This window comes from Pristis pectinata, chromosome 3 (genome assembly GCF_009764475.1).
Source record: "Pristis pectinata isolate sPriPec2 chromosome 3, sPriPec2.1.pri, whole genome shotgun sequence".
NCBI classification, from domain to species: domain Eukaryota; kingdom Metazoa; phylum Chordata; class Chondrichthyes; order Rhinopristiformes; family Pristidae; genus Pristis; species Pristis pectinata.
Window position 1 is genome coordinate 44,638,184 of NC_067407.1, and position 25,548 is coordinate 44,663,731.

At 39.5% G+C, this 25,548-nt stretch overlaps 1 protein-coding gene across 1 annotated transcript in view; it reads left to right on the forward strand.

Moving 5' to 3' along the window:
- nmnat2 (nicotinamide nucleotide adenylyltransferase 2) overlaps nt 1–14,939 on the forward strand; it is a 199,243-nt gene extending 184,304 nt beyond the window's left edge. Inside the window, exons 7-11 of the mRNA XM_052012983.1 lie at nt 2,454–2,498; nt 6,906–6,982; nt 7,867–7,968; nt 9,695–9,762; nt 10,424–14,939. Of these exons, the coding sequence (XP_051868943.1) occupies nt 2,454–2,498; nt 6,906–6,982; nt 7,867–7,968; nt 9,695–9,762; nt 10,424–10,526 (395 nt within the window). The 3' untranslated portion in view covers nt 10,527–14,939. The remainder of the gene's footprint in view (nt 1–2,453; nt 2,499–6,905; nt 6,983–7,866; nt 7,969–9,694; nt 9,763–10,423) is intronic.
- The last annotated feature ends 10,609 nt before the right edge of the window (nt 14,940–25,548 follow it).

Below are 25,548 nucleotides of genomic sequence, written 5' to 3' on the forward strand. Positions count from 1 at the left end.
AAGCACTGAATTAAACTACATTAACTTCTGGCTGCTGAGTTTATGGGACTCCCGCTCATGAAAGCATCATAAAAATTATACCTTGATATTATTTGATGCAATCGTAAAATCTCTGGATTTGTTCAAGTTTTATAGCACAGGCCTTGGGTGTTTTTGTTTCACTTCATTAGAATTTATAACGTACTCTCAGTGAACATCACAATGGAACATTATCAAATTAAAGGCCAATTCTAGCAGGCTGACAATAAGAGTTTGAACTTCTAACAGATATTTTCAAGTTTCCAGCAACATAAATACACCTCAGAGAGCTGAGGGAGCCTTCCTATGAAATGACATGACAAACATCTGTTTCAGTCTTACAAAGTACACTGAAAGGGTACAAGAACTACAAGAAAGGGTAATGGGTCAGGAGCAGCTGAAGCACAGACCAAGTGTTTGACTGCATGATGTGTAGTCAGGAATTGAGGAAGAAAACTGATTTTGTCCAATAAGAAGTGCTGAATTTCCTGTTTCATTGCAGGTTTCTAGATGTAGTCACAAACATGATATTGAGGCAGATCAGATATTTTTCCCTCAGGTGCTACAGACACTGACAAATTAGACCGAGCTGTAATAAAGAAAGCTGTGGCAAAGGTCAAATGAAGCAGCACTGCACCAATGATACACTTGTCTAAACTCAGTTGTTTTGAGCTGCACAATATTCACTTTCAGAGTAGATGTAGAAATAGGAAAGTAATCCAAAATTCTTATAATAATCACAACAACATTCAAACCTAGAATGAAAAAGATTACCCATACAAATCTCCCGTATTCTGAACTACCACCCTTTTATTCTATAATGAACATTTAAGGAGAGATTTTATGCTTTGGTACTTGCCAATAATACAGAGTGGGAAATTGCTCTGCTATTCATTTTAACTGATAGGAGAGCAGGTGTCAAGGCCATTCAATATGACCAAGGCTGATTCTCCATCTTGATACTATATTCCCACTTTCCCTATATTCCTTAATACTTTTTGGGTCTAGAAATTTATCTGTATCCTTCTTAAGTATATTCAACAACTTGGCCTCTACAACCCTCTGTGGGAGTGAATTCCATAGGTTCATCCCCTCCTGCTTCAAATGAAGAAATTTCCCCGTATCTGAGTATGAAATGTCTTACCCTGTAACCTGAGATTGCAGCCCCCCCACCCCCATTCTAGATATCCTAGCCAGGAGAAACATCCTCGTTCCATCCAGGTCCAGCCTTGTCAGAATTTTGTAAGTTTTAATTAGATCCCCTCTCATTCTTCTAAACTCCAATGAATACAAACCTAATCTCTTAATCTCTTCTCATATGGTGGTGCCATCCCAGGAATCAGTCTGATGAACCTTTGTTGCATTCCCTCTAAAGCAAGTACATCCTCGCTAATGTAAGGAGATCAAAACTGCACACAATACTGCTGGCATGGTCACACCAAGTCCAGTATAATTATAGCAAGACATCATGATGCTGGAGGAACTCAGCAGGCCAGGCAGCTTCTGTGGAGAAAAGCAGGTGGTCAACGTTTCAGGTCAGGACCTGAACCTTCTTCAGTCGTGAAGAAGTGTGCTGACCCGAAACATTGACCGCCTGCTTTCGTCCATGGATGCTGCCTGGCCTGCTGAGTTCCTCCAGCATCATCATGTTTTTCACCTAGATTCCAGCATCTGCAGTCCTTTGTTTTTCTATAGCAAGACATCCTTGCTTCTCTACTTAAAACCTCTCACTATGATGACCAACATACCGTTTGCTGCACCTGCATGCTTGCTTTCAGTGACTGGTTGTACCCAGGTTCATTTGGACTTCCTAATCGAACATCAGTTATGTGGTACACCTCTAATGAACCTTATGAACAACTTCCCAAAAGTTTACTGAAACTCTGGCCTACATATTTGATTGTGCCCTGAAGAACTGATTGACTTCAATCTTGCCTTGCTAAGCACCGTGCTTTCAGCAAATTCACCATTATGTCAAGAAATCACATACCCAGCTTGTGATAATCAATGCATTTGAGATTAAAAGCTGAGCCGGCAAAAGTTGATCCAAAACTAGGTGGACATAGTGGTGTCTGAAATCAACAGTATTTGAATAATGAGGATCAGGAGCTTAAAATCTGAGGGCCAAGGTTAGTGAAGTCCAGGAAGCCGAGGGATGCCAGACAAAATACGTAATCAGTAAAGGTGAGGGAGCTGGCTGTAGGTAGGTGAGCCTATGAGATCTGCACACACTCGTCTGAGAATGTAACTTTAAAGCACTGTGATTGCTTTCCCTATTACAATTTTCTCTTACTGGGAATACAAGAAGAACCTGCATTCCCCCCCACCCTATCCAAGGCACTTGTCCACAGGCAATAGATTGTAGAAGGATCATTATTTTTAGTGCAAACAATCGTTCAAATAACAGTCTTTTATTGATTATGTCTCTACTTCAGATGAAAATGCAAACCTGGGTACAGCCATGAGATATGAAGAGATTGGTGAGTGTAATCATTTCCAGCTGACTTTTTGTGTAGATTGCCAGATTTTACTTTTAAGAAATATTCCATGAATTCATTTGTAATTATTGTGGGGATGATATCTGGAAAAACACTGATTCAGTCCCAGGAACCCCTTGACACCATTTTCCATTGGGTGTCCTCAGATTGCAAGATAGCAATGTAAGTGAAGCAGTTTCACATGCTGTTGAGGACCTACCTTCAGGCTTTGGTCAGAATGAATGATTGAAAAATTAATTGCCTTAGGCAATTAAGGTGGTTTGTCAAGTCTCTGGTTTACATGACCTCACTGCTGAGAAAGCTTCTTCCATTAACTAAATAAGTTGCAAACCCTCAGAAATTTGGGGTTGTTAATGCTCAATGTTTGGAAACTTCATTTGATCTAGAGGTTCCAAATTATGTTTTGGGGTGAATCAGATGCCATATTGGGGAAGGGCATTAAGGAACAAATACTGAACAGAGATGAGGGACAATGATTTGAGACAATGCCATTTTTGATCTCTAATCCTCATGTGACAGAAGATGGTTTCAGCAGCAGGAAGAACTTCGTATCAGCGCTATTTAAAGGATCACTTACAATTCAGTTGCTGCTAGATTCCCTCTTGCAGTTGCTGCAGTTCCAACTATTTGATGCTTTCTAGAATTGGGTTAACCTTCAAAACTCTGCGATATGCGAATTGTGCAAATGTGCATTTTGCCAGCTTCATTGCCTCTGCACAGATCAGTTGGCATCACAGCTGGGTATATTGGTCCTTGTTCTCCTTGGAATCCAGCATGAGCAGAAGGCACATTGAATGCAAAAGGGAGGAAGGGCTTCAACCTGAGGGCCAGGAATTCAAGAGATTGTTCATCAGAGTGTTTCCAGTAGGAGACTCAATGTGTGGCATGACTTCAGTGAGGATGGCATCCCTAAAGTCTGCCAACTGATGCTGTCACAACCACAATCTTAGAGCAAGGAAGGGACTACATTGTCAGTGGCTTCAAGGTGATGTCCAACACCTTTCATGCTGGAGCTGGAGATATTTGCAGTATCTTACAGTTTGCCACTTACTCTTCCGTAATGGAAGCTCTCGATTCAAAGAGAACTATCTCTGCTTCAGAATCTCTTGCCAGAGCTATTGACCTTTATAGCATCCGCTTCATCACAATCAAACTTAAAAGCGAACACAAAATCAATATCCTAAACGACATTGATGAATGAAATTTCTGTCTGCTGTACAACAGTGAAAGAATCACATGATGCTATGCACTTCTGCCTGTCTCAGTGCTCCTGAGCAGTTCTCCCTATATGGCTGGAGCATGTCTGGTACAGGAGGCTGCAGATAGCCCGTGGGGATGATATCAAGCTGCTGCAGGCCTGGAAGAATGAGCTACAGATTACACATTGTCTGGAAGGGCGGCAGTCGTCTGTGCTGGCAACAGCAAAGCCTCTGGCAGACTGTTAGTAGTGCCTTCCTGAGGGGCACCAGGAGAGTGACTCAGCTCAGCCTGAGACAGGTGGCTGGATTTCTCTGACACCCTGCGTGCTACTTCACACGCAGTAATCCATGATGCCAACATTCCAACATTGCGTAAGAGCAGCCCTGAGCTTGTACTGGCACTGGTGAAAAACACGATGATGCTGGAGGAACTCAGCAGGCCAGGCAGCATCCAAGAAAAGCAGGCAGTCAACGTTTTGGGTCTTGAAGAAGGGTCCTGACCTGAAATGTTGACCACCTGCTTTTCTCCAGGGATGCTGCCTGGGCTGCTGAGTTCCTCCAGCATCATTGTGTTTTTCATCTAGATTCTAGCATCTGCAGTCCTTTGTTTCTCTTGTACTGCACTGGCCAGACACTGGGAAAACTGCTGTTGTGTTGGAATGGTAGCTACAGCATCAGGTCCTGCTGTGTCCACAAGTTTGCGAAGAGAATTGGCCACCACTTCCACAGAGGAAAGAACGGGCTCTGAGTTCTACAGATAAGATCCTGTGCCACTACTGCTAAAATTCCCCATGCTCCCTGACATTGAACATAGGTCTTCTGGCAGGCTTTTCAATGTAACAGGCATTTCATTTCTGTTAACCTGCAGTCTTCCTATGTAGGTTGTTGTAAAGTCCTCGTCAGAGACCTCTGCAACAGAATATTTGTACAACCTCTCCCTCTGGCAGTCTGGCAACACCCTTTGCCCCCTGTCCGACCTGTGGGCCACTTCTGCCCAGTGTTTCTGCACATGGAGATCCTGTTTCTGTGCTGCCCTCTCACTCTGTCAGTAACTGTGCTAGTGGCTGTGAGAAGGAAGAATAGGTTTGAGTTTTACCTTCAGCCTCTCTACTGGCCACATCTGATGTATCATCTTCTCGATGGAGGTTGGATCTGCAGCCGTGCCTGCCCCTTATGCTCCAACGTTTTGTCAGTGAATGCCATCAGTGTGCCGGTTGAATAATTACCAGTGTGTGCAAATGATGAGATGAGGGTGAGGTGCTGTACATTGTTATGAATGATTGAGACCTAATTCCCTGAGATTGTTGATGGAGCATGGTACATTCAGTTTGAGGTGTTGTTGGTCAGATATTTGAAGATAGAGCTGTCTGTGTGTTAGCTGGTAAGTGCTGCCTTAAATTTAGTGGGTCGTTACTATGTCATATGGCTAGAGTTGCAACATTGTACCACACCTGCTGTTTGATTTAAGTCCGACTGCCACAAATAAAAGTTGTGTTTACCTAATCTTCTCAGTCATGGTGACTTTGTGTGAATCACAAATACAGAACACAAGAACCTCTTGCAGCCTTGTATCCAGGTCGTTGCCTTGAAACCTGTCATTAACCTCCATAGCAACCAGGTCTCAGTGCCTCTTTAATGCCTGCCAGTACAAGGCTTATCTCTTACCATACACCACCTCAAATAAGGACTCCATTGCAGTGCACATAAAACCTGAGAGCCTGCTGAATCCCACATTTCACATCCTTCAGTGTTTCTCGGGTACTGTTAGCTCCTGCTCCAGCAACAATGATCCATTCCTGTAAGGGATGCAGGCTGACTCTAAGCACTATAGGAAAACTCTAACCAAAGATGAGAGCTCTGTTACTGGTCCCCTTGCTGATGCATGCAGTGATCAACAGTGGTTAGTACTGTCTAGATACGGCGATCATTGACATGAACAAGCAACGTGCTATCATTATAGTTAACAAGCACACGTTAATTATGCATCATGATCCCCATTTCTGTTTTGTGGGCTATTCTGGCCCTGATTGATTTCAAAGGATGAATTCCTTCGCTTGCAATGAATGGAAAGTTGCACTTGGTGTGAGTTGCATAATTAAGGGCTGATTGTGGCTTGGTCTGCCAAGCTTTGCTCTCTGCGCATGGAAACCTAGGTTAGCATGCTGAATCGTCGAATTTAAACAGCCATGCGTACACAAACTTTGCACTCAGTTGTTTTATAAAAGAATTTGACTCCTCTAAATACTAACCATAATTGCAATGGCGATGGTCCTGAATGTATTACGTTTGGGAATCGTGGTAATGTTGGTAAATCCAGATCCTGGACCAACCAACTGCAGACTTAATTTTAAATACAGTTAATTAAATAACCCAGAATTTAAAAAAAAGATTTGGTACCTTTACTGTGACCATGGTGACCATCAAAATCCATCTGGTTCGGTCATGTCCTTTAAGGAAAAGCTCTGATGCCCTCACCTTGTCTGGCCTATAAGTGACTCCAGATCCACAGAAAATCTTCGCACCCAGTTACTTCTGGGCCAAGCCAAGGCAGCCACTCACAGGTCCTGGGTGAAGCATCCTGACTGTTTGCCCCTCTTCACAGTTATACCCATGCCCAAATGAGGGAGGATGGGGCTGGAATACATCCTAGAAACTGAGAGTAATGATTTTTTTAATTTGTAAAATAAAGCTATTTTGAAAAGAGAAAAACACAAAAAAAACCTTTGATTCTAAAATGGCCAAGTAAGCCACTCTCTTATATCATTTGCAATGGCAAAACAAACACCACAAGGACTGCAGCAGCTTAACAAGGCATCGAGGTGTGTCGGGATGAGTGTTAAGTGTTGGTCTAGCCAGTGGTGAACATAACTAATGAGTGAGTAAAGAATTCAATGTTGCCATACAGAAAACAATAGTACAATGGTTGAAACAAGTAAACCCTTTGCATTGTAGGCTGCCTTTTCATTGCTCTCCTTTTCTGTTTAGTACACACAAGAGAAAGAGAAATAAATCTGGCAGAAGGGATATTGTGTATTAAATGAAGGCAATTACTAAAATTCCCTAATCTTTCCAGTTCAGAACTTATGCTCCATATATTGTTTGATAATTCTTAAATCAACGTAAAGCCCCAGTGTTTGGAATGACACCTTCCACAGTGTAAAATATTGTTGTTCACCTTCCAACCATTTAGAGCTCCGGATCTTGTTGTTGTGTGGAAGTGACTTGCTGGAATCCTTCTGTATCCCAGGTCTGTGGAACGAGGAAGATGTAAGTATTTCTTCCTGCTATAACCTATTTTGTTGTTTATGTTTGCAGGGTTCATGAGAAATAATGGTTGACATTACTGTTAGAGATGTATTTTTGACTTCGGCAGTTCATGTTAAAAAAATGCTTTTAGAAATAAAACTGTAAATATTGCACTGAAAACAAAATTAAATAAATACAAATCCTTTCTGCCTCCAAGAAAATGTCTGGACTTCACATCTCCATTCCTGATGGACCAGACAAGATGGGGGAACATCTTAGGCATGAGCCCACCTTGTGCGACTTCCCCAAGCTACTTTCATCACAGTCACTGAGTTTATTCAAAGTTTCTTAGTGGTGTGCTGCTTTAATTTGGGGTTTATCCATTTGTATAAGTGCAAGACCAAAATGGGAATTTCTTAGAAGTTGTGAATTATTTTGGCCACCTCCTTCCTTCTGTTCCTCATGCATCCAGTTCTTATGGCTAACATGAGGGGGCATAATTTTAAGGTGATTGGAGGAAGGTATAAGGGGGATGTCAGAGGTCAGTTTTTTACACAGAGGGTGGTGGGTGCGTGGAATGCACTGCTGGCAGAGGTTGTGGGGGCAGATATGTTAGGGACATTTAAGAGACTCTTAGATAGCCACATGAATGACAGAGAAATGGGAGGAAAGGCTTAACATTTGGGAGGGAAGGGATAGATAGATGTTAGAGCAGGATAAAATGTCGGCACAACATTGTGGGCCGAAGGGCTGGTAATGTGCTGTAGTGTTCTATGTTCTATGTTTTAATACAGGCAAACCCCACATTACAGCAGTTTGGAGAACAGAAATCCACCCTTATGCAATTCACAAATCACTACCATATCATTGTGATTGTAATTATATTTTGAAATTTCTCTCCCCAGGTGGAAGTGATAGTGGGTGATTTTGGAATAGTGGTCGTCCCACGTGACAATGTAGACACAGACAGGATCCTCAATCACTCCTCGATGCTTCGCAAGTACAAGGTAAGTCTTAGCCATTTTATTCTGAGAGATTTTTTTCCTAAAATCATTTGCCTGGCTGTTTTGTAGGCAGATAAAGATTTCACAGTGAAGTGCTACAGCATGGTTTGTAGCATGACTTGTTATTTTGATAACAAATATTCAAACAACAAAAGACCATTTTTGGTTGCATTGAGCTCAAACTAATTAAAAACAGACAATAACTAAGGCCAACTCCTTTAACGCTAGAGTGAGCAGGTTCTGTTTGTTTTTTGAGAATCATATCATTTATTATCCTTAGAATATTTCATCTTTGTTAGCCTATCAATTGACATAATTTGGTGCACTTGGAGACCAGTGCTAACAAGGTATCAACAATTTAACCTGGTGTTTGAGAGACGAGGTGAATCTCAGATATTTCAATAAATATTCAATGAGTATACAACAATTCCACTTGTCTGTTATGTGATGCACAAGGCATTATAACCATCTTGAACAGATATGCGCCTTTTCCATTCTGTTGCTATTTCATATATTCATTTGTGCAAAGGATGGAACATTTAAGGTGATTGCACAGCCCTGAACACATCTGTGCTATTAATACTCCCAAAGCCACAATGCATGCATCATACACTGATAACCAATGTCACTTAATCAGAAACATTTAATCCATAGACATCTGCACCACAACACCCAAATACAATGAACGTTTGTGTAATGGAATAAAAATTAACCAACTCTGTCCATGAACTGTTGCCAACAGTTAATGTCTGATGCAAGGTTCTAAATCAGACAGAACATAATATGTCAGACTCCTTACTCCTCTTTTCTCCAGCTATGAATACTGTGTCTGGCCTACTTGAAATGTCATTTTAACTATGTTTGCAACAGCCACTATGGATGCTAAGGGAAAGGAGAACCAAATTAGTATAGATACATGGAGTAAATGGTAAAAGCTATAAACTCTACAGTTTCTGTGTCTTCTATATTGATATTTTGTTGTAAAAAGTATTCTCTAAAAGAAATAAAAGTCACAAAATCTCTCAGGGTTAAAACAGGAAATTACTTTTGTACTCTCTCTTTAACAGCAGGATACCAAATTTGAGGAAAGTTGTACAGCTAAGATTTGATGTTCTGCCCTCCCCTCCCTTAGAGAAAGCTCAATCACCTGTTCTTCTTGCTGGGAGAAATTCCCAGTCTTGAAATGAAATTGATAGCAATTAAATGGCTGATTTCATCTCCCTTCTCTTTTATCTCCAGTCACAAGAGAAATCAAAACAACTGCACAGTAGGTGGACACATTTAGCCAGCAAAGATCATTCAATAAGGGGGAAAATGTTATGCTCCATCTACTTTGTCTAAACAAAGTACTATAACATGCAGCTTCATAAGAGTACAGGCTACAGGATCACACGAACCTTTGCCTTTTCTAATTAGTTTTCAACATACCCAGTTAAAATACAGCCAAAAGAAAGGAGCTCAGTGCTTCTGAGCTGCATTCAATTGTAAGTTCTTATCAAGGAACGATTCAGAGAAAGAGGCACAGAATCAATTCACAGACAGGTCCTCGAGATGAGAGAGAGCAAATCTGTTAATTCTGTGTTCCCAACAAACTTTGTTTTGCAGCATTGACAGTAGTGGTAATAAACCTAGGATCTTGAAAAGTTGCTTAGATTATAGATTTATTTGTAACTGATTATTATATGTTGTATCTGGTAACATGCATTTCATCTTTTCTGTTCTTAAACAGGATAATATTCTTACAGTAAAGGATGATACTAATCACCCAATGTCCGTTGTGAGTTCTACCAAGAGCAGGTATGCAACCTTCTTTACATCTGGATAGCAATTGACTAATTTTAATGTGAGTTTAATAAATTTCGTGGTTGCTTCAAATCACCCACAATTTGTGTGAGGTGCTTTTTATATTTATTTCTTTTGTCTGGATCTGGGTATCAGTGGGAAGGGCAGCATTTTTTGCCCATTCTCATTTAAAGGTCGAGCATATAGCATTGATGTAACCATAACCCAGAGAGGAGGCGAAGAGGAAACTCCACGTGATAACAATAGCTAGCAACAACATCTAGTGCTTTGGTGATAATTGACCGTAGACTGATAGGGTGGTAATCAGCAGATTGGATTAGTTCTGGTGTCTTATGCATAAAGCATATCTGTGCAGTTTTCTACATCTTTTAGAGAAAAGTTGGCATGATCATGTAAAACAACAACCACTACAGCGTCATTATTAATGTTGAACCTTAAGATGGTGTAGATTTAGAACTCAATCATATGTTCCTTGTGCTGGATGGAAATCCCAATCTCGAAATGGAAAGGTTGGCAATTAAATGGCCTCAAATCTCCTCTCTTTTGCCCTCAACTACAACAGAAAACAAAGCAACAGTAAAGTAGATGGATATACTATCTATAGATGGTTACTCAATTATATTATGGCTAAAACATTTTTATTTGTATTTGACAGACTTGCTTTGCAACATGGTGATGGCCATGTGGTGGAATATTTGAGCCAGCCCGTCATTGATTACATCCTGCAGAATCAGCTCTACATCAAGACATCTGGATAAAGTTCTGCAGTGAAGACCAGAAAGCACAGCTTACAGTCTCCCTCTCAGTAAAACTGTACCACTGCTCTTCTGCTTACATGTACAGAGCTTCTCATGTCTGCCATTCCCACTGTACAATAAGAGTAGAAGCTCTACTGACAGAGTGCACTGTGTGAACTGCATACAACTTCTCGCTGTCCACTCGTGTCTCTTCCTTTGTGCTGCCCACTTTCAATTCTTGTGCTGATCTTCCTATTATTCCAGATTACCAAACATCAGTATAACTATTTCCACTTTTTTCATTAGCAGTAGAATTATGTACGTTTCTTTGTAGCAAGTTGCTAACCTCTCTGTGCTGCTTGCAACTTCAATGCAACCTGGTTGTGTGCCCTCTGGTTTGTCATCCAGGACTTGCAGTTAGTAGCATGTCTAGTTCAAAGAACTGCTTCAATGCCTCTGTGTTTAATAAATGTGATATGCTCAAACAATCAATTGTTTTCCATAGGAACAAAATAAGAACTTGGACAATATTGCAGGTATTCTTGATGTCACAAAATGCGAAACTTCTGAAAATATTCATCAATGTTTTGGGGAAAAATAAACTGGCATCAATAGTATTAGCCTCCTTCCTCTGAATTATGTTTTGGTTGCTGTGGGGAAAAAAATAAATTAGAAAAAATAAGCAGAACCTCCCTCACTATAAAATTAATGCAATATTTTTGTCCATGCTTCATAAATCTGTTTATATAAACTTCACCAAATATTAAAACGAAATTCAAAGTAAGTGTGGTTAAGATCACACTGTGATTTAGGAATATATTTCATTTCTATGCAGAAATAAAAGGCTCAGAAAAATAATCAGTCTGGATGAATCAGGAATTGTATGTTCTGCACTGTTATGCAGTTGATGTTCAAAGAAATAAGTCCAAATTTTACAAGTAATTTGACTACTGTAATGTTGGAAACGCAAAGAATTCAAGAAAGTTTGAGAATAGAATAATAATCATTAAGATTATCCTCCCGGATAAGCCACAGCAGTATTTTCACCCTTGGATCTTAAAAGTTGAAGCAAAGAAGTCTGTGTTCTTTTTTGTGTAAGGCATTCCTTTTGGTTACATTGTGAGTGAGTTAGGATTAACCTCCAGCTGTTTTCATTTGTGATTCCCTGGATTGCCTAAGTAATTCAAACATGCAATAAGATCTCAGTTACATTGAGAGTTGACATCTACTTTACCCCCGGGTCCAAATTTCTCAAATATAATGCCTCTTTAACATGTAATTATCTTAATTTTGCAAAATGTCATTGTAAATTGAGATTTATTTTATCAATCTTTTGTCCAATTCTACCTTGGAGATATTCATGTTAACTGGTATTCTCAGAGCTTTACACATTGCAGGAGATCCAAAAGTTTTTTTTTTACAGATTTAGCTTGTAGGGAATTTTTAATTGTTTTTGATTCAAGTTCTTTGTGATTTCATATGACTGAACCATTGAGTTCCAGCTTAACTTTATTTTTGGCTAAGTTTGGCCCAACTTGAAAGAATGATGATCAGATTTGGAGGTTTGTCACTTCTGAAGAGGTTGTGAATCTTATGAAAATGAAAAGAAAGTAACACAGGAATGTATTATTATACAAGGGACAAAGTGTATTCAAACTTCTCAAGCTAACTTTGACAGATCAAATGGGATAAATCCCTCTTCAATTCTGACTCAAGACCTAGTTCTCATCTCCCTTAAGAGATCAAATTGTATAGCTCCAAACCACCACAACAAAATAGGAAATTATGTAGATATTGTGATTCTCTCCAAAATGACCATCTTAGAGGCAAAAGCTGATCATTGAACCAACAAACAATCTGCTGGAGGAACTCAGTGGGTTGAGCAGCATGTCAAAAATTCCTTTCCCCCTCACAGATGCTGCTTGACCCACTGAGTTCCTCCAGCAGATTGTTTGTTGCTCCAAATTCCAGCATCTGCAGTCCCTTGTATCTCCAGCTGATTATTGGATCTTGCTTCATTTCATTATTTTACCTTAGCAATATCTTGAACTGACAACAGAGAACCTCTAACAATTGATTTTTTGATTCTGACCACTATTGTATTAAACACACCCAATTATTTTGTCACAGGATCAGTTTTCATTACTAATGACCCTGCTCATTCAGTCTTCTCTGAAAAGTCTTGCTATAAAAAATTTTACGTATTTGAATTGGTGCAGATTCTTGTCAAAAATACCTGCTGTTTCTGTTAATAATTGCACATAGCTGTCAGATGTATCCTTTAATGTACTATAGTGTGTGACTGATCTCTGTTCAGCATTGTCTAGTGTCCAACATCACTAGTAGTTTAATCTTTAATGTTGCACGATTGTCTCTAATGCACAGATACTAGGCAGATATAATGAAAGGGTTCTATATCACTTCCCTAATGTTTTCATTTTACTGTCATTCAAGAATAATACTGAAGTGATGTGTGCTCAGTTTAAGAGCTGTAAATTATCTAAATGCATGCTTTCAAGATTCTCCAGCTAGATGCCATTTTTACCAAAAAAAAAAACCCTCATAGAACAAGATAGTCTACTTGCTGGCATAATGCTGGGTGAGCTCCATATGAATCCACGTCTTTTAAGAAACAAATTCTAATTTCTCAATTTGAAATTCAGCATTTCCAGAAATGTCAATGTAATGGCACTTTTACATAAAACATAAATTTATCAAAATATTTTTCTTCTGACCTACAATACAGTCTTTGTTCACAAATCAAATACAAACAAGAAGTAAATAGCCTCATGTATGGCAGATCTTTCCCAAGCGCTTGAAATGTGTTTCTGTTTCTAACTTGCACTAGAAACTCCACTTTTATAATGTTTTTTTATATAAGCCTGAGATAATCTAGGAGTTAGAATTCTTTTTAATAAATTTATCTGAATGATTAGCAGTATTATATAGGGCTGGAAAATGTATCCCATTAGTAAATAATGCACAATGTTTAGCAGAGAAGATTAAAAATATAACCCGGTAAGTTGCTTCTACATCCTGGCCTGGGATAATTTAGCTCTACTGTTTGTCAACACTCAGCCAGTGATGTTCCGGGAAATGAATTAAGGAATATCCACATATTAAATAACTGATTCCAAAAAAATGTGGTAGCAACATGTGTAAACCCCACCTGCACCCAATCTCTTCCCCTGCTCTGGTGGTCATTCAGTGGTCAGTGTGTACATTTGTATTAGTTACCATTTTCTTTAAATATGCAATACAAATGAGTCTGATTTAGTTGATAAAAACTGTTTATTGCGCTTCTGATATTTGTGACATTCCCCATGATGTAATGACATGATTGAAATATGTGTAGGTGTGAATCAATGTGGAAAAAAATTGCATCCAGTGTAGTATTCAATATATTGTTAAGTTTCTTAACAACAACCTTTCCCTGTCACTCCAACATTCAAAGGAGTTTTAGAACACAGTACACACTAGCTAAAAGCTAACTGTTTCCTCGGGTCTGGTTCTGGATGGCACAAATGCATGCATAATGTTATCACTTGTGTATCAACTTTTAACGCAGAGTGCATTCAAGGTAAAAGGGCAGAAGACATAAGGAAAAGCTATTGACTGTTATCATTTTAATGTTTCAGAGCATTTACATAGGATGCTTCTTCATCAAAATGAGCTCACTGAGTGAGACAGCGTTTTGGATACCTTTTTGAACTAAGATGGGCTGAATCACCTGTATCTGTAACTTTTTTGTTATATGCCCCGTCATCATAATAAACTTACTCTCGTAACACCACATTACATGGTTATTGGGTCTCACCTATTTATCACAGTCTGACATTTTGCTGCAGGAATTTCACTATTGCCTCCATCAATGTTACAAAAGCAAATCCATTGACCCTGTTTAAATTATTAGCAGTCAGGCAAAAGTGACCTGGCAATTGCCACAAAGCATATATAATTGAGATTGTTGGGGTAAGTGTAACTCTCTTTAACCAAACAAGCCACAAATAAGTGAGGGTGGCATTTATGCTACATGATTAAGAGTGCTGTGCACTGAGTTTGTGAGTTGTAATTGAATTAAAATGGTTATTGCTTGGTGTTTTGTTTTCCTTTCTTTTCTGATGTGGAACCCATTCAATCTCACACTATTCACAGCATGCCATTTGCTTAAGTCAGATCACAGATCAGGTCATCTGCACATTGTTGTCTAGACGTCTTGGTGAGAGGATATGCATTAACCACTAAGTGACCCCTTAGTAATCTCACATATCTTAAAATATAGTTAATTTTAGAACATTTCCTATTTCTGTGTATTATCTTTAATTATTGATACTGAAGATGATGTGATGATGGATTTAATAGTCAGAAATCAAATATTCTGTTTTGTGTATCATAAACTTTCAAATTATTTCTTAAATTGCTAATAAAATTCCTTGCTGAAAGAACTGATTATTGGTCATTTTAAAACATTGTTCTTTTGTGCATTGACTGAAAAATAATTTTTTTCATGGAGTTATACAGCATGGAAACAGTCCCTTTGGCCCAACTAGTCCACACCAACCAAGATCCACTTGCCTGCGTTTGGCCCATATCCCTCTAAACCTTTCCTATCCGTGTATCTGCCCAAATGTCTTTTAAACATTGTAGTTGTACCCACCTCTACCACTTCCTCTGGCAGCTCGGTCCATATACCCACCACCCTCTGTGGGGAAAAACTTGCATCTTGTGTCCCCTTTAAATCTTTCCCCTCTTATCTCAATCTATGCCCTACTCTGGGAAAAAAAACAGTGACCATCTACCCTGTCATAATTTTATAAACCTCTATATACAAGGTCAACCCTCAGTCTCCTTCACTCCAGGAAAAACAGTCCCAGCCTATCCAGCCTCTCCTTATAACTCAAGCGCTCCAGTCCAGGCAACATGCCTGCAAACCTTTTCTGCACCCTCCCTAGCTTAATCACATCCTTCATATAGCGTAGTGATCAGAAATGCACACAATACTCCAACTGCCTTGAAGCAAAGAAGTTAGTTTCATTGTTTATCCACTGTTGCCGATTATAGATTAAGCAGTGCATCGGGAATATTAGGACCAATATTCAATCACACACATATATATGGGCTAAGATGGTTTTGTGAGGGGTGGGGTGGAAACCTATAGGATTATTGTTTCAACGCCATTGGTGAAAGATTTGCTCTGATGCAGGTGTAATTTTGTGAGTCACGTATCGCAGCAAATTCCATTATCAAACATAATGCCTAAACTTCTTGAAGCAGCTGTCTGCTGTGTTAATACTCGATATAACTTGGGGTGAACAGTTTAGAAAAGACTGCTTTTCCAAAAAAAGACTTTGAATTTGTGGTGGAGGAGGTGGACACCCACACAGGGGATGGGAGCACTCAGTATGTGCCCAAAAAGAAAAGAGATCAAGCCTGAATAATGAACTGCATCCTGCTGTTCCAGCATTGAGCACAGCTGACCCCATCAATGTTTGTGATAACATATTTCCCAATAAATGATGTACCCCTTTAACTATCACTCCCAAGATCAACTTTTCTCTGCAAGCATCATACTGTTATTGGTTGCAAGTTTGTATGTGGCATTATCAAACCTCATTGCTCAATGATCCATCTCATTGCCACCTGCCTCAAGGATCTGGGTGTTGCCTCGATCCCAAATGTTATTTTATGAATTCCCTATCATCAGAGAAGCCAGTCTTCAGCCAGTTTCATTCACTCCATCTGAGAGTGCAGGATATGGCAAAGACTATGAGACCAGACAACATACTGGACACATATTGAACACCTGTGCTCCCAGCCAGCAGTGCCTCTAACCGTGCCTTTCCAGTACAACACTGACATCTCCCAAAAGTGTGGAAAATTTCTCCGATGTGCCATATTCACAAAGGCAAGACAAATCCAACCAGATTAATTGATAACCAATCATTCCATTAGCAAAGTGATGTAAGTTGTCATCGATAGTGCTATCAAACTGTACTTACTCTCCAAAGACTGCTGCTCATTAATGCTTAATTTGTATTTTGCGAGGAACACTTAACTTCAGAACTCATCACAGTATTGGTCCAAGCAAGGACCAAAGAGCTGAATTCCAGAAGTGAGATAAGGGCATTGGCCTTTGATGCCAAAATAACATTTGGCCGAGCATGGCCTCAAAAACATTTAGTGAAACTGCAGTTTGAACGTCAAGGGGAAAACACTCCCAATGGCTCTCAATAAAGGAATAAAGCAGGGATGATTGACCTCCAATAAATGCATACATCTTCCTTTCTGCAAGGGAAATACAACATAACTAGCACAGGGGAAGAGTGTTTTGCTTACTGGAGGTCAGTCTGGTCCCAAGACATCATTGCAGAAGTTCCTCAGGACAGTGTCCTAGGTCCAAACATCTTCAGCTGTTGCATTAATGACCTTCCTTCCATCATAATATAAGTGATGATGATTGTACAGTATCCAGTTCCAACCACAATTCCTCAGCAAATGAAGAAGTTTTGCTTGCGTGCTGCAAGACCTAGACAATATTCAAGCATGGACTTATAAGTGGCAAATAACATTTGCACCATAAGAATGCCGGTAATGACCAACTCCAACAAGAGCCCAGCCAGCTCCCCATGAATTTCAATGCCGTTATCAATAGCAAGTCCCCCATCATCATCATCCTGAGGGTTATCACTGACCAGAAACACCAATGGACGAGCCGTATAAAAACGCTGGCTTCAAGTATAGGTGAGAGGCACCTCTCCCAATGCACCAAAGCCCTTTCCACCATTTACAAGGCACAGTCAGGAGTGTGACTGAATACACTGCACTTGCCCAGAACAAAGCGGCCTCTTGATTAGTACCCCATCCTCCAGTGGCTACAGTGTGTACCACCTACAAAATTCACTGAAGTTACTAACCTTGGCTAATCCAAAAGCACCACCCAAACCCATGACCTCTACCACCAATCAGCAGCACAGGAAGCTGGGGCATAGGAGCACCACCACCTGTGTGTTCCCCTCCAAGTCACATACTATCATTGTCATTGTAGTCTAAAATCTAGGACTTCCCACCCAGCTGCTTCAACAGGTGGAATTGCAGCAGTTCAAGAAAATGGTCAATTTTCGCCTTCTCAAAGGCTATTAGAGATATGCCATAAATGCAGACCTTGCCAATACCACCCACATCACCAAAAAAGTGAATTAATAAAAAAAAACTTGCTCAATAGTCAATAATCAGACGTACATGGCTAAGAACAGAATCAGGATTCTCTTTACTAGTTTTCTACATGTATTCATTGCCCTGGCTCCCACGTACAGGTAAATCTTAGGAGCAAAACACTTATAATGAGCATCAACCTTCGGCAGGAATCAAAGCTTTTGAGAGACAACTGGCAAACTGGTATATTAGAATGGTATGTGTCAACGAGGCGAACTGGAGCCATTTGGCTTTAAAGGATAAAAATTCTCAAGAATAAAAGAACATATAACATCCAACTTTGAATTATTTTATACCACTGGTAGAAAAATCTCATGAAGATATAGTTAATGAAGATTTTGAGAAGTAATACTAGATGAAGTAAGGAAGAGGACTTGATCATAGATGTAATGATCAACATTTCACTGGGTCAGAACTTGCTACCAAATTTGCAGGCCCCCTGATGTTGACATTGGTAATTTTCATCCCAATCCTAAATGGCGCTTTGTGTAAAGTGCAGCCATCTTGTGAGTGCCCAGAAAACAAATGAAAATGTCCTTGGCAGCTGACTATTTTTTACCTCTGACTTTGCCAGCTGTCAAAGTCTATGAAAGTTTCTGCGGGTTCCTGACATTTCATAACATTCAATTAAATGTAAATTATATTTACCCATATCTGTCACAGACATTCCTCTCCATTGAAATAATTAGACTCTCCACTGAACTGAATGGAGTCTGTTCTTGCACCAGGTCTAACCTTGTGCCAGTTCAGCATGCAGATTCCCCAGCTAGGGAATCCACTGTTCCATGAAAACACAAACAGAATTCAGCCAGCAAATTCAGAAATTTGGCATTCACACAGGAATCCTAAATTTTCTGACAATTAGCAGGGAGTAAATAGCGTTTCCTAGCAAGCTTCAAGCCATTAACCTAGTATAGATGATTGTGTTAACTGATATTGTTTCTCAGTAATTTCTATTGCTTACTGGTGAAACACAGTGAGATGCACAGATGATATGATGAGACACTAATTAAAACAAAGATATGCTTTTGAGAAATTACACCAGCTTGATTGCAGTAACAATATTATGCTGGCAAAGGAGACCTCCTGCAACCAGAAATAGCAATGAGTTGGAATGAAGGTTGAATGTTGAATGATCATTATAACGTTATTTTGAATAGAGCCACTGTCCTGTAAAATCCACCCAAACTGGTAGGTGGAACTTACTTGAAGGTGAATGTAAGGCCAGATTCTGAGTTCAAATTACGGTATGGAAACCAAATCCATCCCTTCCCCACTACTCAGTGAAATTCTACCGTCTGGAGCCACCGTGACAATGGAACTGATGGAGATAATAATTAGAAATACAACGTAAATTAAAAATATAAAAGATGTGACTATTCATGCAGCAATATGTCCAAATGGAATGCATTCAAGAATGTTTGACAGGGTCATAAACATTTCTGGGTTTCTGCCGTGAAGAAATAGCTAGTTTACCCAGATGCCTTTGATTGCTCAGCAGATGGGAAAGGAATAACAGATGACAAAGGAATAGCAGGTGGATCTTTCTGTGGACATGTTTAAGAGATTGTAATTGGATTGGCAAGCATGAATGATGGATACAATAAATATATTTGTGCATATTAATTTTAAAAAAGAAGAAATGGATTTGGAAATGACTAATCACTTTCAATCAGTAACAATCAATGTAAAGCTGACATTGATAAAGCTTTTGAATACATTGGGGATACACGTCAGAATTTCTGGTTATAATGCCCATCAGGCCATTTTTAACCCTGAAGCATATTGGGTGCATAGTTTGTGATGCTTTTTGTTGGTGATTATGTGCAATGAGTTGGCAGTAAGATTCTAGGAAAACAAAGATGACTAAAACTCCCAGGAATAGTGTCTTGCTTCTTCTCGGATAGTGACTGCAATTGCTATTTGCTTTATCAAAAGGGTTTTCGAGCCACCACCCTTACTGCCAGTGTTATTACAGACACACAACTCAGCAGAGGCTGAAGATTACATGGTGAAGATTGGGACACCATTCTTTTCATTTCGCAATGTTTGCCCTGAAGCAATGTCATCAATTTAGCTAAACCCAGGTGACTCTCAAGTGACAATTCCTGGACTTCCACAATGAGCTTTTTTAAAGACATATTGATTTGTTTCAGGAATTATATATTTAAGTTGATGATGTTGCATATCATTAGCAAGACTTTTTCTTTTAATTTAGCAACAATTTTTCACATTTTCCATATCTTCCTTTCTTACATCCATTCTTTCTACATAGCATCTGAGACTGTAGAATGAGCCTGCCTTCATAAAGGTGGTGGATGTGAAAGAATTCCACAGGAATTTAGAAAGGTAGGTCCACAAGATTCTGAGGCAATCTGCCCAAAACCTCCATTGGTAAGAATGCAAGTCTATTCAACCCCTCATAATTACTTGGGTATGTCTGAGATCAGATTCTGTTCTGGATGGCAGTCCGAGCTTTATAATCTTCTGCAGTTCAACCCACTAGCAAGTGCTGAACAGAGTTTTGCATGGTTTCGGGCAATCCCAAGAGTACATAGCTTCATCTGTGGAACTCATACAGGTTCCCTTCAAAAAAAAGAACTCTAATGAATTTGAAGGGGTTCTATTCATCAACATCTGATATGAATGGGGCCATTTAGACTGTATCATGCAGAAGTAAGCCAAGTGTTTTTGGAACCAGAACAGAGCTATATTTTAAACAGTGGAATCCTCAGTAACTGGGTATATTTTGTTTTGAGATGTGGCTCATAACTCAGTCTGAAATCGAGGGATTGCGGCTGAAATCAAATATAATAAGCCACAGACTACTATGAAGATGACTCTGATATACTAAGAAAAACATTAGTACTCTATTGTACTGTCTTGTAAAAGTATCCAAAACTATAATGGAATATAAATATTAAGTACCGATTACCAGGTATAAGATACAGAAGTAAATGAGTGCACGTCACTCGACCATCCTCCGATATATACACGTTATTCCTTACTCTCTCTGGCAGTGTCCTTTGGACCACGTGAATTACCAGCTAAAGTTAAAAAAAAATGCACAAGTGGACAAGACTGTTGCTGCCTCAGGACAAAAAGCACACGGCGTCTTTCAAATCATCTGTATAATTGTCACTATTTGTTTCTCAAGAGGGGAAACAGAAAACTGAAAGATATAGATTAGATAGAGAGGTTAATTGGCCACCGTGAATCACAATTAGTTTGTAGGCTAGTGGTAGAATCTGAAAGGAAATTGATGGGGGATAATAAAAAAATGGGATTTATGTAGGATTAGTGTAAATGGGTTGATGCTCAACACACACTTGTGCCGTAGGACCTATTTCCTCACTGTATAACTCTAGAAATGGCAGTACAAAATCAAGATATTGCATAGGCTGGAAATCTGAAATACAAACAGAAAATGTTGGAAATTCTTAGCAAGTCAGACAGTAATCTGTGGGGAGAGAAACTGAGATAATGTTTTCTGGTCAATAATTTTCATTAGAGGAGAAAGGGTTCAACAGAAAGAAAACAAAATGAGAGAGAATATCCCATTAATCTGTAAGTGCTTTTTGTATCCAGTCCAAGTGATATGTTAAACCACTCTTCCCAGCTATTCCAGTCTTGCTCAGATTCACCCTTTATGGAAAGCTAAAAGCTTGGGAAGAGGGCAGTGTTTGGTAGAAATAGAGGAATCCAGGCTGTTTGTGGAGGAATGGGGGAAGAGAGCTTTAGCCCATAGTAAGCCCAGGACTAATAATTGTAAATGATAGTAACTGATTTTTGCAAGAGACATGAAACTATTTTTGAAAAATGACATGAGTTTTTTTCCCATTGAAAGGCACTTGGATCAGAATGTTATGATTCAGCCACTGAATGTTATCTATGATGGGATTGGTTAAAAGATGAAGGTGATCACTGTTATGAAAAAGTGAGAGAGAGAGAGAGAGATAGAGAAAGAGAGGGAGAGAGAGAGGGAGAGAGAGAGGGAGACTATCCAGCCATCCAGGCAGGGGTCAGGGGTGGGGGGAGAGGGCTGTGAAAGAAGTGATATCTACAAATATGGCAGGAAGAAGCATGGCCATCAGAGCTGGTATGGGAGGGGAGTGATCATGCTGCTGAGACAGACCACAACTGGCAAAAGGAAGATGATTTTGGGGAACCTCGCCTTCTCTACCTGGCCCACAGGAATTGCCCGGACTCCTCCCTCCCTTTCACTGTTGGGATTCCTTCACAACAGCAGCAAGTTTAAAACTGGTCTCCAATGACACTGCGGGAGCCCAATTTAAATAAGTTAGTGGAAGGAAATCCTGTTTCTGCAATGTTTTCCCTTCATAAAAAAACCCCTGAACCATCCCTACTTTACCTTATACATTTAAGCTTTGGTGATAATCCTCATTATGGTAAATTTAATTTAGATTCCTGTGGTCCTGATGGTTTATCTAACATGGTCTAATGAAGTGTCCCACATGGCTATATGGAACTTATTGCAAGTTAAGCAGGATTGCAAGTTGGTGTCTCATTTGAATGGCTGTATTAAACTGTCCACAGACTGTGATTTTGGATCCCCAGTTTAACAAAGAGAATTGCACTAAGTGGAGTGTCAGCAATAAATAGGGCAATTGTCCCATTCACAGACGCTGACTACATGATGCAGCTGAAAATGCTGTCCTTTTAAACTTTACACATTATTACATTTGCTGACCATTAACTTCAAATGGTTATTGCTTGTTCAGACCAAAGAATATTCAAAGAGCTTTCAGTTTTGAAGTTCACCTTTCAGCGTAAAATCAGGTGCCCAGAGATGACACAAGGAGTCCTCCAGGTTGCATATTCTAAATAAAGTTTGTCTGGGTGGTACATGTAAACATTATGAATCCTCTGTTATAGGAATTGCATGATCTTAAAAACTTGTGATAATTGGGCTTTCTTGCTACTAGCAAGTTTTGCAACAATTAATATGAGTGGATCTATATAATGCTTCAATTCTGTGGCTTTAAGATCAAATGTATTTAAGATTTACATGTATTTATATCACATTTGTTTTAAAACAAAATGCATAAGGAGAATAGGGGCCCATGTACACTGCAAAGGCCATTTTACATATTGAAGAGGTAGGAATATTCACAATTTAAAACAGGAGAGTTGAAGAAGTAGGATTAATCCTCATTCCAACCACGGTGTTATAATCTAGTGCAATATACTGACTCCTACCTTGTGGCAAGGGATTGGGGGGAAGCTCAAGCTCTTAATACCCTTTCCTTCCTTAATGCAGCGGAACTTCAATTTCATCCCTTTTAGAGGGTCATGTTAAACACATGCTTTTAAGTTCACCCTTAACATGTTTATTGGGAAAGGCCAGAAAGGTGGATTTCATTGGCCTCACTCTAAGTGCACATCCTAGTTCCCTTTCTCCGATGATATCAAGCTCAAAAATCCAAGCTTCGTAATATCTAAAGTACTCCTTTGCATTGACTCAAGTTCTCCTCCATGTTGATTTTCAATGGAAAAAAAAAGTCAGTCAAAATTCGTTGATAACTTGGAACAAATTGAAAAGCCTTTGAAAATCTTCGCCACATACTGGACTTTCAAGTGATAGGGAATAAGCTGCAGACAGACTTTATGTGGGGCAGGATCAGACTGCTTTTGAGAATTCTTCCAATGCTTCTGTACCATAGAGTAGAATGCAGAGCTGAGGAGCAAAGAAAAAATGCTGTAAATTGTGGAAGTGTTGATGGAAATGTTGGTGTGACTATATTATCTCCTTTACAGCCTATAGAATTCGGGGCCAGCCAAATAATAAAAAACAATAAATGGATGGATGTTTTGATGCCTTACAATTACAGGGGATGGCAAATAAATCACAATTTTCACCTTTTTTGATGCAATAACTTGCCATGCTCCTTTCACATATTTGGTAACAACTTGCGAGACGATTGAAAAATCAGCCAGGTGACATCTGGTCTGGAAAGCAGGAGTGGGGGGTGGGGGGGGGGGGGGAAGAATGAAACATCAGATGTTGTGTCTCCTACAAGGACAAGGGTGCTGTGGGATGCAGAGTAAATTTGGTGGAGATGGAGGAGCGAACCAAAGTATTCCAGAGGAATGGTGACTGTGGAGGAGAGGAGAAGATGTGTCCTGAAACGGTGGCACTACACTGGTGACAGAAACTTGAAGCCTTGTTCTCCAACACAAAGTGTCACAATTTCAACACTATTATTGCTCGTGCCCAAAAATTAACTCAGGAAATAACAATAATAAAAGCAGGCTTTTAACCATATTATTCTTTGATCAATAGATTACTTTGACTGAAGCTTTTAGTGCACACTAGCGATATGTTATAACACTCAAAGGTCCTCCAAAGAGTGGAAATATGTTTTAAAATGACATATTCTGCAGCTAATTACCTAATCTAGTTCCACTGAGATCACTTGGACCTGAATTGTGCCTAAGCAGCAGTCAACTTCTGTCATGTAAATTAATAGTAGATTTTTAAGCCTTTATTTGAGCAGAATAAGAGAAAGCTTCTAGGGCAGATATGCTTTTAATTCACATATGTTCTTCTATGCTGAGACCTTTTCACTGTGATTTTGACAGGTCTGATATCTGCTATTAGTCATTTCTTATTTAACCTTATAGTACTGCTTACTGGTGTTATTCCTGTGCCTTTTTTTTCCAATCAGGTTATCCTGTAAAAAGCTGGGAATTTCCTTGAAACTATTCCCATCCATCATCACATATGCATATAATTACATTGACATTCCAAGTGCAATGTGTATTTTGCAACCCAACCATTGTTAAATGCTTGATAGAGACATGGACTTAACTTACAACTTTCCCTGCCGGACACTCAGAGGGAGGATGATAGGTAGCAGTTAATTGGGAGCAGATCACTTCCAGACACCATCCCCACCCTTTAACTGATTGCAGGGAACAAACTGACTGGCAGCAACCTGCCTTAATACCGTGGAGCCAGGTGGAATGTGTTTAATGGAGGAAGGTATGGAAGGCCTGGTCATTTGGGCGGAAATATGGTAAATGCAACTTAGTTCCGAGAAGTGTGAGATAATGCAGTTGCAGACGTGCAACAAAACAAGAGAATACATAATAAGTGGTAGGATATTGAGGGCGAGTGTACATTCACAGGTCCTAAAAGGTCAATAAGATGGTTTAAAACGCACATGGATTACTGTACTTTATTAACCAAGGCACAGAATATAAGAACAAGAAGGTTATGCCAGAACTGTACATTTTTCAAACTGTGCAGTTCTTTCTTGTCACTACATTACAAGAGAGGGTGCAGAGAAGATTTAGGAGGTAATTTTCTGGACTGGAAATTTTAGTCATTAGGAACGATTGAATGGTCTAGGGTCATTTTCTTTGGAACAGAAGACACTGAGGTCATGATGACGACAGAGATATATAAAACTGTGAATGGCCCAGATGGAATAAATAGGAAGGACCTGTTTCCCTGAACAAAGGGGCCAAATGCAGGGGGCATAGATTTAAAGTTAATGGCAGAAGGATCAGCAACAAGATGAGAAAAACAACCCAGTGGCTCTCACTCACTGAACGGGTAGTGGAGGGAGAGGAGTATTTGGATGCGTACTTGAAGATTAAAAGGTGGGATGAGGCTGGGTTCACTCTTTTCTGACCAGAATGGACATGATTACTGAATGGCCTCCTTCTGTGTTATAACTTTTCTATGATTTTATTAGGGAAAACTTAGAAAAAGCTGAGACTGCTTCATTCAACACTGGATGTTTTTCCTCAGTGTTCTTAAACAAGCTTTTGATCTCTCATTAATACATGCTTAATCACTAAT